Raw genomic sequence first — 15,366 nt, 5'->3', positions numbered from 1 at the left:
ATAAATATAGTTTAATATTTATAAGGGGACATTTCCCATTCTGACTTCCGGTTGTCAGGGGGTCCCTCCTAATGACTTCCGGTTGTCAAAGGGTCCCTACTCCTGACTTCCGTCTGTCGGGGGGGGGGTCTCCCCTCCTGACTTCCGGTTTCCAGGGGTCCCTCGTCACTCAGTGAGCGGAAGTCCCGCCCACTCCTGCTCGGCGGCTCAGGAGGATGTTGAACGCGGCTCAGCAGCATCACTGCCCATCACGATCATCATCCAACCCCAGGGTCGCCGTCAGCGGGGCGCTAACGGACAGGTAGGTGGTGCTCCTCCGCCGGCTCCGCACCCCGTCACCACCCCGTCCTGCTCCTCGGTTAGACCCTCCGTAGGTCGGTCCGTACGACGACACGTCGCTCCGGGACTCCGACGGCTAAGCTAAGTGATGCTACCGCTGACAGCTAGCTCCCCTGTTAGCATCTAGCTCTGCTGTTAGCAGCTAGCTCTCTTGTTAGCGGCTAGCGCTCCTGTCAGACGCTAGCTCTCCTGTTAGCACCTAGCTATCCCGTTAGCAGCTAGCTCCGTGGCTAATCCATCCGTGACGTATGAAGCCGGAGTCCTACGAGGCGATGCTGAAGGTCTGACGATCAGAGGCCTCTGGTACCAGGAGGAGCCTCTGGTACCAGGTGGAGCCTCCTGGTACCAGGAGGAGCCTCTGGTACCAGGAGCCTCTGGTCCAGGCTGCACCAGGGATGTCTGGTTGAACACATCCAGGATGGTCTGGTGTGTCTGCTGTCCTGAATGAAAACGATTAACAGTTGTGTGTGTGTGTGTGTGTGTGTGTGTATATATATATTTGATGTGTGTCTGTGTGTGTGTGTCTGTAGATAAGGTGTGTGTCATATAGATGTGGTGTGTGTTTGTATATGTGTGTGTGTCCTGTATATGGTATATGTGTGTGTCATGTTTGTGTGTGTGTGTGTGTGTGTGTGTGTGGTGTGGTAGTGGTGTCCATCACCGCCGCTGCCTGACCTGTTTATATAATTCACCTCGGGGTAGAGTAACGGCCGTAGCGTTCCCTCGCTGCGTCACTCTTCACCTTGGACGCTTGGCTGCTCCTCTGTGGTGGGAGAGTGATCTGGTGAACCCTCCTGGGATGGAAACGCGTGAACGATGTGAAGAAGTCATCCTGCTAAATGATGAACCTGGCAAAATCAACACAGCCTGACGCATATTTGAATCATTATATACATATAATTACTAATTAACAAAATATTGACATTATTTATACTTTTAAAATAAAACAATCTATTCTCAAGCGAAATGGTTGACAGTGTGGGGAGGATATGAATCATATCTCTGCTTACATAAGAGTGTGCTGCCGAGGGCAGCTGGTGTTGAACCATGAGTCCCTCTGAAGGTGATTCTAACGCTTATCTCTCATGGAACGAAATGACTGAATGAATCTGTTGACCTATACGATTCTTAAAAGGTTTTATCACAAAGACTATTGATGTTGATCCATAATACAATTGAGTTAGACAGATCAAAATGGTAACGTTAAGTTAATTAGACATTTAATTAGCTATTTTTATTCATGAGAATGCAGTGCACCCAGTTTTTACTGCGTGCAAGGATCGTAAGCATCCGGTGATATCAATTTGTTCATTTATGCTGTTCTTCAGACATTGAACCGATCTCAGTGGAGTTGTTAATCCAATGAGAAATTAGTTAATGATCTCGCTGGCTGAAGAGTTGGATGACTGTGGAACAGCAGAAAGATGCTTACCTCTGCTGCCGTAGAATCCCATTGTGGCGAAATAAGAGATTAATGGGCTCACAAAATGGTGTTCATTAGCATTAAAGAAAAGGGTCATACATGAGAGGATGAATTCCTCTGAACTACTGGAGTAACAAACAGGGCGACGGCCCTAATGCATGATGGTCCACTGGGCCATAGACGCCCCCTAACAGGATGTGCAGGGGGTCTGAGGGGCCACTAAAGGGGTTCATTAAACAAAGAAGAACGTTATCGATGGAAGTGAGGCCTCACATTGACCCGACCCCACCTGTCCCTCTAGCTACAGTTTTATAAGACCCGACCTGTATGGCTGTGAGGTCAGGCCTGGGTCGGCCCACCAGTAACATTCAGCCACACACCCAGTCCTCAGCAGACTGCTAACCAGCCAACACACACCACCAAACCATGGCAGTATTAACATGGACAGCAGATACCATGGCAGTATTAACATGGACAGCAGATACCATGGCAGTATTAACATTAACAGCAGATACCTTGGCAGTATTAACATTGATAGCAGATACCATGGCAATATTAACATTAACAGCAGATACAATGGCAGTATTAACATTGACAGCAGATACCATGGCAGTATTAACATTGACAGCAGATACCATGGCAGTATTAACATTGACAGCAGATACCATGGCAGTATTAACATTGACAGCAGATACCATGGCAGTATTAACATTGACAGCAGATACCATGGCAGTATTAACATTGACAGCAGATACCATGGCAGTAGTGAGTGTGTTTGTGTTGGATGCTCCACGTTGCTGCGCTACAGGCCGCTTCTTGCTGCTCTGTTTGCTGCACCTCCTTGTTTTTAACAATTCAAACATTTCCAGCAGCTTTTCTTTTACAGGTAGTTATTAATTCATTCTCTGATAACTGTGAAACTGTTTCAGTGAGGCCTTTTATAACCTCTCCCACTCCTTTGTACATATCCCAGATTTGGCAATTAAATCTTAATTTATCCTAAATGAAACCAATGTATGGATACATATGGTATGGTTTCTTAAAATGATGTATTATATTGTGGATTTCTTTCATCGCTTGTAATTTGAACTAAGGCCTTAATGTGTTTCACACCAAAATAGATCAAATACGGCCCTTAGCTCCTAACCCGAATGCTACTGCACAGCATGCATTATAGTGTGCATTATCTCTATCTTTACCCCTCTGACCAATCACCAGGCCCCCTGCTAGGCTGTCTGCAGTAACACAACCTTGTTAGAATCCTGCCTCCTATTGATGTTGGACTGGTGGTGTAATACCAGCCAAGCTGTCAGAACATGATTCATAGTGCAACGGCTGGCGAGATATTTCTCATGCAGCACACTCCAATACAATATGAGTTTACTACATGGTTTTCCAACTCACTAATGGTTCACAGTGGATTTCTGTCCTCACAACGGCTATACTGCAGACAGTGTGTGTACATCGAGATAAGATGAACAGCAGCCTCTCCGATGGCTCGCCGACGCCTCCGAGGCTCCGGTTCCCTCGGTCAAACGTCTATGGGGAATAATGGGGTTTATGAATGATCATACATAACAAACTCTAGGTGGCGGAGAAGGAAAAGCTGCGTCACGTTTTGAACTTTTCCATCACATTTTCCATCTAGTTTCAACTGGGTTTTTGGATTGTCGGTGCCGTTAAAGTAGTAAACGATTATTAATGCTATTTTAACAGCACCTGCAACCCAAAAACCCAGTCGAAACTAGATGGAGAAAGTGTTAAGTGAGAGGGAACCAGAGCCTCGGAGGCGGGACTTATTCTTCAGAGGTCTATTTGATCCGTTAGAAAGGCCATCTCTGTCAGTCAGCTGGTGTAGGGGGACACTATCAATGAGAGTATCAGGTGTGGTGGAGATCTGCTTCTGTGTATGAAGATTCAGATTGTAGAGCGTCCTGGCTCGGTTTGGACCAATAAGGACGTTTCTTAGCTGAACGGTTCGGTGAATCCATCCTGCCAATCACATGCCACATGCCTGTCAATCAAATGTGTTTCATTCAGACGCTGGAGAAAGGGAGAGTGGGCGGGAGGACATCTTTTGATCTCTTCATCTTTTGATCTCTTTTTACTCTCAAATCAAAAATTTTGAAACCAGTATTCATGTTGTGATGGTACATTCCACTATTCATACTTTGCACGTGACGTCACAACGACTGGCTGGCGGGCAAGAACTCCAGCAACGAAACCTAGTAACCTAATCAGGACGTCGCCAGTTTTCCTTAGGTTCCTCTCAGTCCAAATACCGCCATGATGGAAAGATTAGTTAAACGGGAGCATTTGTGCCAGGCATACACATGGCAAACTGACAAATTAGACATATATTTTGTACGGAATCTCCCTGCTTCTGAAATGCGCAAACATCTCCGCCCAGCGCTCATTCCACTGTGCAGATTAAATCACGCAGCATTCTGTAACAGCAACTGTGCGATCATCCCTGCCCTCACACATTGTTGAAATCATATGCTGGATGCTTTAATCTTTCTATGTGTATTTTAGTGAATGATCAGGCTATAATAAGACCACATTGGCTATGTAATCGTGGACAAAAGGGGACATTTCATAGTGGATGGTGGAATAGTAACATTCACCTTTGCTTTGATTATGAAGATATTCCTGTTTTTCACCTCCCATACGACAGCGTTGTTAACCCATCCGTAGGCTTTAAATTTTTGTGCGGTATAAGGTGACGGATTCTCTATGAGATAAATGTAAATATCTCCAAACTCCAAGTCTGGTAGAGTCTTTGCCAGCTTCAAAGCAATGAATAACCTACATCAGCGGGTGCTGTGTGTGGATCACAAGTTCCGAGTATGTTTATCTTCTCTTCGTATCTAAGTATCGGAAATCTGCAAGGCTGCAATTCCCCTGGTTGGCCGTTGTTCGTCGCCATTTTGCCAGCGTTTGTTGCCCTCCAGGTATCCATGGTAGTCACGTGACCACAAAGTATGAATACCAGTATTCATGTTGTGATGGTACATTCCACTATACCAGTGTTCATGTTGGGATGGTACATTCCACTAAATCAGTATTCATGTTGGGATGGTACATTCCACTATACCAGTATTCATGTTGGGATGGTACATTCCACTATACCAGTATTCATGTTGTGATGGTACATTCCACTATATCAGTATTCATGTTTGGATGGTACATTCCACTATATCAGTATTCCAGTAAATGAAATGCTTAATTAATCAGTGTTCCAAGTCAAAGTTTGTTCAACAGGAATCCTGCCTCTAAAACGAACATGGAATTGGTTAGTTTCAATCTATTTCACAACAAAAAATAGGTTCATAAGATAAGAATAGAAATGGAATGACTAGAATAGAAAACAGCCCAGTGAGTAATGAGTAATATGACATTTAATATTTATAAAGATCCATTCATTATTTAAGTGACTGTGTTTTCTTGAACCTACCATTGAATGGATCAGGCAGAGATCATTTGTCAGGGATATTGGCTCAACTGAAAATAATCATTCACCTTATTGAGCATCTGGAAGAAAATGGTGGAGGATTAAAAGAGAAGAGACCTGGCACTGTCCACTAATTGACCATTAATACATTAAGATGATCAGAATGCTTGACAACTGATGGACTTATTGCTGTACTTAAAAAAACAGATCAGTGTTTACTAGAAATGTCTCGTTTCACATGTAATTCAAATGTTATTGTGCTTCTGTTCTGTGCTGGTTGGGCCTTTTATACTCTATTTATAAATGAAATGCAAAGGGAGTTTCTCTCAATTGAATTATGCTCAGACTTTCGTTAAAGTAGTAACGATTATTAATGCTACTTTAACGGCACTGACAATCCAAAAACCCAGTCGAAACTAGATGGAGAAAGTGTGTAGTTCAAAACGTGACACAGCTTTTACTTCTCCGCCACCTACAGAGTTTGTTATGTACGATCATTCATAAACCCCATGTTATTCCCCATAGACATTTGACCGAGGGAACCGGAGCCTTGGAGGCGGGACTTATTCTTCAGAGGTCTATGGAGGCAAGCGAGCAAACAAATGGTATAAACTGGTCTGCCCTGGACCCCCTCCCTGAGCAGAGTGGGGAGGCTCCGTCCTGGGGTTAGAAACACCTCAAGTCGGATGCCACATGAGCTGGTTTATAGTTTGCAAACAATAAATAACTTAATAAACATATCCATGAGCTGATCAACTGAGCGTTAGGACTCGCTGCTGATGGTTATATTCAAAATAGAACGATGGCACCGGCCTCACAATGGCTCATGTGGCGCTCTGCGGTCAGTGTCCGGTTGAGGGCAGGTTGAGGAGGTCGCTACATAGATGATGTGTTTTGGAGGGGCAGTTCAACTTGTGCTGGGGGGAATTAGTTCACCAGTTTGACGATTGGCTGAAAGGTAATCCCAGTCTGATCCCATCAGAACGGCCCTCCTGCCATGTGGTCCCACTGAGCTGGTCCTCCCAAGCCCTCAGGAATAACAACCTCTTAGGAGCCCATCCCGGTTAAAGCCCTATAATATATTATATATATATAATATTATTATATTAAAGTCATCCTGAAATTAGTTTTGCTTTCACACTGAATGTCTTCAGGTTTGCCGGGTTTGCCTGTGATGTCTACAGCATACACCTGTAGATGGCAATGTGCATCTCAAAGGAACTGATCTGTAACCCACAGAAGGAAACTCACATTGCGTGCACCCCCATCCACAAATGCTATGTAAACGATATCCAAACTCTCTTCTGAATGGAAGTGGACACACTCACCACCAACATGTGGTAACATGAGGCTGTGTACACCGATACTCCTCTAGATGACGTACACCTCATTCATTACCATAATATCTGTTATAATCCTGTATAATGCCTGCAGGTTTCTAGCCTTTAATCCATTTTTACAAGTTTGTTTTGGTTACCAGTTCAACATGGTGTGTAATATTGTTTCTTATCAGACTGGGTAGCCCCGCCCGTTCTGCCGGTGATGTGAGTTGGCTCTGCAGAGGGTCTGGAGAGGAGCAATACAATTCTTTCTAGTTTCGATCCGTTTTTGCGGGAGCCAATCACCAAGCTGGCTTTTCCCCCTGGCACGCTATTGGCTGGTTTAACAATGACGACAGGGAAGCGATGGCAAGCAGCCAATTGGGTACATAGTCAATTTACCTCCGCCCATTGATCACGCCTCTGGTACTGAAGGAAATGGCAGCAGCCTCCCCAGACCAACGTCTAGGATTGAGCTTGGTCTGGCAATAGCCAGGCTAGTCTCTTACGCTTCTGATACCAACAAAAACTTCTAGGCTTTTTTGTTATTTAAAAATGCAATGTATCAACCTCTTATTAAATGTTATATTTGATCCTAATTGGAACGCAGGTGCTTTTATTGTGTGATCAGTGTTGTTATTATTCCTCCTATTGAGAGTGAGTACATCCTGTACAGCTGTCAATTCCACTGGGGCATGGGAACCTCGTCACTGGGAGGAGGATGGACCAGTCAGACCAGTTGGCTGAGCCCAGTAGAGCTGCTTGTTATGTAGGCAGTCCTCAGTGGAGGGCCTCACCTTTCCAATGGGAATGAGAGATACTGGGAATGAGAGGTACTGGGAACGGTGGGGCTCCTTATGGGCGTTATCGCCCAGAGAGGGGGCGGGACTTGGGAGGGAGCGATATCCTGTTCATTCTCATGGGTTTAGCAGCGAGAGGCGGGTGTGGGCGGGACTTCTGATAGAGGGAGGGCCGTCTGAGGGTGGGCGGGACTTCTAGTCGAGGGATAACTTCTCCATTCCTTGATTAGAATATTGCAATGTCAAATGATTGGTCCAAAACTCTTTTGTATTTATTTATTATTTATCCCCTTGTCTTTTTTTTTTAACCTTTTGGTAGTTATCCTTCCAATGCTCTTCTTGTTCTGAGTGAAGAATGGTTGGAACATTGCGGTTGGCTGGCCTCTCGGCCCTAAGCTGCTCACCACAGACCCTCCATCTTTATATCTTCCTGTTGTCAATGAAACCCCAGATGTGAACTACAATAGTGGAACACATCTGTACTGGCTGTAGTGTTGTCGTTGTTATTGTTTTTAATGGAACTATGTCCTAGTTTGAGTGTAAAGACTCACATTATCTTACCAGACTGTTCCATCTTCAGTGCTCTGAGCAGCGTTCTTTCTTCCACCTGTTAGTTCACTAACATCACGTCTGTCCTCTTCTCCTGCAGGAGCAGACCGGTCTTCCTCTGAGGCACCACGGGATGAAGCGCTCCTCTCTGTGATCCAATCCACTGCAGCCCGGGGACATATGTTCACGACTTCAATGCCGTAGAGACGCACACACACAGGGAAATCCAAGATGGAGAAAAAGAAGGCATGTCCTCGTCTTCTGGACTACCTGGTGGTGGTGGGCGCCAGGTGAGGACTTATTTATCCTCAGCACATTTTGTACATAAATGTTTGAGGCGCCTCTGGGAATTAGTGAGAACAAACTCCTTTTCCCGAGGCAGTCCTCTGTGTTCCTAAAGCTGTATAATTCAGTTAGACCCTATAGCAGCTGTATTATAATCCAGTAGGGAATTCACACTGCTACCACTGTGTGATGAGAGGCCTGTTTTAATTAGCAGGGCCCACCACAGTATTCATTCACGTTCTGTGGTACAGAACAACATCCAGAGGAACGTGTGTGGGGTTCTGTGGTACAGTACAACTTGTGTACTGTACCACAGAACACCATGCAGAGGAACACGTTCTGTGGTGCAGTACTATGGTACAGTTGTTCTGTGGTACAGTACTATGGTACAGTACTATGGTACAGTTGTTCTGTGGTACAGTGCTATGGTACAGTACTATGGTACAGTACTGTGGTACAGTTGCTCTGTGGTGCAGTACTATAGTACAGTACTATAGTACAGTACTATGTTACAGTGCTATGGTACAGTACTGTGGTACAGTTGTTCTGTGGTACAGTACTATGGTACAGTTGTTCTGTGGTACAGTGCTATGGTACAGTACTATTGTACAGTACTATAGTACAGTACTGTGGTACAGTACTATGGTGCAGTACTATGGTACAGTACTATGGTACAGTACTGTGGTGCAGTACTATAGTACAGTACTGTGGTACAGTACTATGGTACAGTACTGTGGTACAGTTCTATGGTACAGTACTATGGTACAGTACTGTGGTACAGTTGCTCTGTGGTGCAGTACTATGGTACAGTACTGTGGTACAGTTCTATGGTACAGTACTATGGTACAGTACTGTGGTACAGTTGCTCTGTGGTGCAGTACTATGGTACAATACTATGGTACAGTAGTACTGTGGTGCAGTACAACATGAAGCCGTCCCCCCTGGTGCTCGTCCTCAGCGTGTCCCCCCCCCCCCCCCCCCCCTGCAGGCAGCCCAGCAGCGACAGCGTGGCCCAGACGCCCCAGCTGCTGCGGCGCTACCCCCTGGAGGACCACGCCGACTTCCCGCTGCCCCCTGACGTGGTGTACTTCTGCCAGCCCGAGGGCTGCCTCAGCGTGCGGCAGCGCCGCGTCAGCCTGCGTGACGACGCCTCCTTCGTCTTCACGCTCACCGACAAGGACTCGGGCATCACGCGCTACGGCATGTGCGTCAACTTCTACCGCTCCTTCCAGCGCGGTGGCGGCAGCGGGGGCGGCGGCCACCACCGTAACCGCGGCGACAAGGGCGGCCCCACGGAGGCGGAGACCGCCGAGACGACCGGCGAGGGGTCGGACGGCGGAGGCGGGGCGGCCCCGGGGGGCGCCCGCCCGCCCGGCCACTCCCAGCGGGGCGGGCCGCCGGCGGCGCCCGGGTCAGAGGCAGAGCCTCCCGGCGGGGAGCCCGGCGCGGGGCGCTCGCCGCGGCGCAGGCGGGCGGCGGCGGTGCGGGCGGCGGAGCGCAGCCGCAACAGCACCCTGACGTCGCTGTGTGTGCTCAGCCACTACCCCTTCTTCTCCACCTTCAGGGAGTGCCTGTACCTCCTCAAGAGGCTGGTGGACCGCTGCAGCCAGAGGCTGGGCCTGCAGGGGGCACCGGGGGGGCCCCAGAGGTCAGTCTGGGGGGGGGGGGGCGCCCAGAGGTCAGTCTGAGGGGAGGGGGGGGGAGTCACCCAGAGGTCAGTCTGGGGTGGGGGGGGGGGGAGGTTACGATAAGAAGGCAATGAGGGGGTCTGTCACGTGGAAGTCAAAAGCACACAGTTGTATGTTGATCATAAAGTCCACAATGAGTCGTCTGTGTTGGCGAAGAATGGTGCGTAAACGATGTGCATGTGAGCTTGCATGTGACTGTGCATGTGAGTGTGCATGTGAGCGATGTGCACGCCCAGGGCCTGCAGAGCTAGATGACTGAGTGGCCTGCGGACCCCCAGGCCTCGTCACAACACTCTGTACTGTCCTCATGCTGTCCACTCAGCACTACAGCAGCACTGCACAAACTGCACAATGCAAAATAATTGTGCAATATCACTACTAGCCTATTATCCAGGATGTGTGGAAACACATGTTTATGTGGAGTGCATTAAAAAACAGCCGAGAGAGAGACAGAGAGAGAGATGGAGAGAGAGACAGACAGACAGACAGACAGACATCTTGCAGATGAGACTGCGAAAAAGTTTCATAAATACTAAGCAAACTACAGAATAGAACATAGAAATAGCATTACAGCCAATGGGAACTGATTAAAATGCAGTAATATTTTTGCTCATATCCTCAGACAGCCCAATCCTTGGTGTGTCCAAAGTGTATCGATCGATTCCTCAGAATTTGATATTTGTTGAGTTTATTTGAACCAAAGGCCCTAACGAAACAGAAGAGATGAGCGGTTCTCTAGTGTGTGTGTGTGTGTGTGTGTGTGTGTGTGTCTCCGTCTCGTTCTGCTGGCCCTTGTTTCACTTTCTTTCCAGTGAGTTTCCAGTGAATCCTATTTTAGGGGAGATGAATGTGTCTCTGTTCCATGAGGAGTCATTTAATGACGTTAACTATTGTTTTGGTGCTCGTCTGTTTGTATTGTTGTGTGTTTCCAATAGATTTAACGACCCTTTATAAGCTTAACCCAATCAGAGGTCCTCATGGTTTCATGTTGCTCAGTATATTGGTCCATGTCCGCCCTGTTGCCAAACAGCAGCACAGTTTCAGTTGGTTTAAGAGAAGAACGTAAAAAGAGAGCAAAAATTGATTGAGTTTTCCAGATAGATAGACATAAACAGATTGATATAAAAAGATATAAATATATGTGATGATTTCAAGGTCCTGAAACGCAGTTTATTGACAGTGAATGATTGCGTTCACACCTGCAGTGTTTGCTCCGTCTTAATGAAACCCTCAGCGTTCATACCGTGGTTTGTACAGACCGTCTGGGCTGCAGTGAGCTCAGGGTCACGTCAGGTGAGAGCGGGACCTGACCTGACGACAGGAAACAGGAAACAGCCCATAAAACGCTGGCCCACGGCGTCGTATAACCTCTTCAACATGAACCAGCGTGTTTAATATGAGACCGCTGGATCTGCCTTCAAACTCAATGTGCTGCATAGTGCTCACCCTGGTGTAACATCACAGGTCATAGTGGTCACCCTGGTGTCACAGGTCATAGTGGTCACCCTGGTGTAACATCACAGGTCATAGTGGTCACCCTGGTGTCACAGGTCATAGTGGTCACCCTGGTGTAACATCACAGGTCATAGTGGTCACCCTGGTGTAACATCACAGGTCATAGTGGTCACCCTGGTGTCACAGGTCATAGTGGTCACCCTGGTGTAACATCACAGGTCATAGTGGTCACCCTGGTGTCACAGGTCATAGTGGTCACCCTGGTGTCACAGGTCATAGTGGTCACCCTGGTGTCACAGGTCATAGTGGTCACCCTGGTGTAACATCACAGGTCATAGTGGTCACCCTGGTGTCACAGGTCATAGTGGTCACCCTGGTGTAACATCACAGGTCATAGTGGTCACCCTGGTGTCACAGGTCATAGTGGTCACCCTGGTGTAACATCACAGGTCATAGTGCTCACCCTGGTGTCACAGGTCATAGTGGTCACCCTGGTGTAACATCACAGGTCATAGTGCTCACCCTGGTGTAACATCACAGGTCATAGTGCTCACCCTGGTGTAACATCACAGGTCATAGTGGTCACCCTGGTGTCACAGGTCATAGTGGTCACCCTGGTGTCACAGGTCATAGTGGTCACCCTGGTGTAACATCACAGGTCATAGTGGTCACCCTGGTGTCACAGGTCATAGTGGTCACCCTGGTGTAACATCACAGGTCATAGTGGTCACCCTGATGTAACATCACAAGTCATAGTCGTCACCCTGGTGTAACATCACAGGTCATAGTGGTCACCCTGGTGGAACATCACAGGTCATAGTGGTCACCCTGGTGGAACATCACAGGTCATAGTGGTCACCCATTGATGGTACCAGAGAGGAATAGCAGTATATAGTGTTTTCTGTGAAAGACACGGACTGCTCTCCTCTACAAACTGTTCCAACCAAACTACGCCCTAGTTTGAACAAACACTCAAAGTGGTTTCATTTTCTGTCCTCTTTGAATCTCAGACCGGCCAGACTCCAGGTTGCTCAGAGTTGGTCAGTTTGGGACATCCGTTGAGTTTATATCGGCTGAGGCCGGGACTAGACCAAGATCTTCATAGAGCCCGGGATTCTTGGCGTGGAGATTTAAAGCCTTTTTCAGTAGTTAAAATAAACCCCAGTATCTTAGACCTCCATAGCTGAAAGGTATGATCGACATACAGTAGGGTTTACTGTGGGCCTTGTTATGGGGTGGCATGTGGCTCAGGAGGTAGAGCGGGTTGGCTGGTAACCGGAAGGTTGCTAGTTCGATCCCTAGCTGAGTGTGGAGGTGTCCCTGAGCGAGACAACTCACCCTGACTGCTCCTGACCCGCTGGCTGTCACCTTGCATGGCTGACTCCGCCGTCGGTGTGTGAACGTGTGCATGAATGGCTGAATGTGAGGCCATATTGTAAATTTGAGTGGCCACTGGTTAGAACAGCGACAGAACAGCAACAGAACATAAATGCATTTTGTTTACCATTTGTCATCGTTCCTCTACATTATCCCTCCTCTGGATGAGTGGCTTCTCCAGAGGAGGTTTGAGTTTCAACCTGCTGAGGGTCCTCACGCTCTGCCCTCCCCAGGGACACCATGTGGCGCGTGTTCACCGGGGCTCTGTCGGTGGAGGAGAAGGGCAGCCAGCTGCTGGCCGACCTGCGGGAGATCGAGTCGTGGGTGTACCGGCTGCTGCGTTCGCCCGTCCCGGTGGCGGGCCAGCGGCGCGTGGACGTGGAGGTGCTGCCCCAGGAGCTCAAGAGGCCGCTCACCTTCGCCCTGCCCGACAACTCCCGCTTCTGCATGGTGGACTTCCCCCTGCACCTCCCCCTGGAGCTGCTGGGCGTGGACGCATGCCTGCAGGTGCTCAGCTGCATCCTGCTGGAGCACAAGGTGAACACCACGGCTCTGTCTCTGGCTCTGTCTCTGTCTCTGTCTCTCTCTGGCTCTGTCTGTCTGTTGTTCTGTCTCTCTCCCTGTCTCTGTCTGTCTCTCTCTCTCTCTCTCTCTCTCTCTCTCTCTCTCTCTCTCTCTCTGTCTGTCTCTCTCCCTCCCTCCCTCCCTCTCTCTCTCTCTCTCTCTCTCTCTCTCTCTCTCTCTCTCTCTCTCTCTCTCTCTCTCTCTCTCTCTCTCTCTCTCTCTCTCTCTCTCTCCCTCTCCCTGTCTCCCTGGCCATTTTGTCGTTGCATTAAGGTTCCTAAACCACACATGACGCATGAAATGAGATAAGGCTGACCAACAGGCCGAACAAAGGGAATTGTTCCGTTATCTTAATGTATCTAAACGCCCAGAACTCCCCAGCATTAATGGGAGCTAGTGAGGTGGAACATTGGCTCTTTGTTTCTGTATTAACCACGGCCCTGCTGTCCTCTACAATACACTAACAGCCTGTCTCTGTTCTAGAGTCTGTCTCTGCTCTAGAGTCTGTCTCTGCTCTAGAGTCTCTCTCTGTTCTAGAGTCTGTCTCTGCTCTAGAGTCTGTCTCTGTTCTAGAGACTGTCTCTGCTCTAGAGTCTGTCTCTGTTCTAGAGTCTGTCTGCTCTAGAGTCTGTCTCTGTTCTAGAGTCTGTCTGCTCTAGAGACTGTCTCTGTTCTAGAGTCTGTCTCTGCTCTAGAGTCTGTCTCTGTTCTAGAGTCTGTCTCTGCTCTAGAGTCTGTCTTTGTTCTAGAGTCCAGCTCTGTCTGTTCTAGAGTCCAGCTCTAAATTAAATTAACCCAGAAAAGAAAACAGCACCATCTGGTGTTCATCCAGATGTTTATTTTCACCGATCCACCCTGTTCCCTGTCTCATATGACCGGTACCTCACCCAGACGCCATGAGGGCCTGGCAGGTTCTCACCAGAGTCCCTTGTAGCTCACCAGACGAGGAGCAGGTTCTCACCAGAGTCCCTTGTAGCTCACCAGACGAGGAGCAGGTTCTCACCAGACGAGGAGCAGGTTCTGACCAGAGTCCCTTGTAGCTCACCAGACGAGGAGCGGGTTCTCACCAGAGTCCCTTGTAGCTCACCAGACGAGGAGCAGGTTCTCACCAGAGTCCCTTGTAGCTCACCAGACGAGGAGCAGGTTCTCACCAGACGAGGAGCAGGTTCTGACCAGAGTCCCTTGTAGCTCACCAGACGAGGAGCGGGTTCTCACCAGAGTCCCTTGTAGCTCACCAGACGAGGAGCAGGTTCTCACCAGAGTCCCTTGTAGCTCACCAGACGAGGAGCAGGTTCTCACCAGACGAGGAGCAGGTTCTGACCAGACGAGGAGCAGGTTCTGATCGGTTCTATCCCTCGGTGTGGTCCCCAGGTGGTCCTCCAGTCCCGGGACTACAACGCTCTCTCCATGAGCGTCATGGCGTTCGTGGCGATGATCTACCCACTGGAGTACATGTTCCCGGTCATCCCCCTGCTGCCCACATGCATGGCGTCTGCAGAACAGGTACGCTCCGACACTCCCTGGAGGAATCAAGGGGTTCTGCGATGCTAAACTCACGATAAGTACTGTGGTGGTTACATGCAGTTCAGTGAGATTGTCGGCGGAGAGCCGTTTCAACGTGAGCAGAAACGTCTTCCCTGCAGCTATCTGCTCTCCAAAGTGTTATTCACCACACCTCTCCTCACCACATGCATCGAAACACAAAATAGAGCGTTGTTGTTAAGGAACGTGGTGGGGATAGTGGAGCGGAACCAAAGACCGCAGTGGAGCCACAAGTCAGAATGAGTTCTCTGCACACATGAGGACCAGTGCATGGTTCAGAGAGGAGTGATCAGTATGGTGGTCTGAGTGTCCTCTCTCCCTGCAGCTCCTCCTGGCGCCCACGCCCTACATCATCGGCGTCCCGGCCAGCTTCTTCCTCTACAAGGCCGACTTCAAGATGCCCGACGACGTGTGGCTGGTGGACCTGGACAGTAACAAGGTCCTCACAGAACATACCTTAATGCTGAGGCTGGCTCCAGTAACAAGGTCCTCACAGAACATACCTTAATGCTGAGGCTGGCTCCAGTAACAAGGTCCTCACAGAACACACCTTAATGCTGAGGCTGGCTCC

At 48.6% G+C, this 15,366-nt stretch overlaps 1 protein-coding gene across 1 annotated transcript in view; it reads left to right on the top strand.

The window, feature by feature from the left end:
• Positions 1-178: 178 nt before the first annotated feature.
• The window catches only part of madd (MAP-kinase activating death domain), a 39,878-nt gene continuing 24,690 nt past the window's right edge, over positions 179-15,366 (top strand). Inside the window, exons 1-6 of the mRNA XM_084475908.1 lie at positions 179-301; positions 7,985-8,174; positions 9,158-9,817; positions 12,923-13,226; positions 14,625-14,756; positions 15,121-15,281. Of these exons, the coding sequence (XP_084332034.1) occupies positions 8,116-8,174; positions 9,158-9,817; positions 12,923-13,226; positions 14,625-14,756; positions 15,121-15,281 (1,316 nt within the window). The 5' untranslated portion in view covers positions 179-301; positions 7,985-8,115. The remainder of the gene's footprint in view (positions 302-7,984; positions 8,175-9,157; positions 9,818-12,922; positions 13,227-14,624; positions 14,757-15,120; positions 15,282-15,366) is intronic.

This window comes from Micromesistius poutassou, assembly GCF_964030765.1.
Source record: "Micromesistius poutassou genome assembly, chromosome: 12".
Lineage (NCBI taxonomy): Eukaryota > Metazoa > Chordata > Actinopteri > Gadiformes > Gadidae > Micromesistius > Micromesistius poutassou.
The sequence above is the reverse complement of the archived record's forward strand: the minus strand, read 5'-3'. Positions and strand labels throughout refer to the sequence as shown.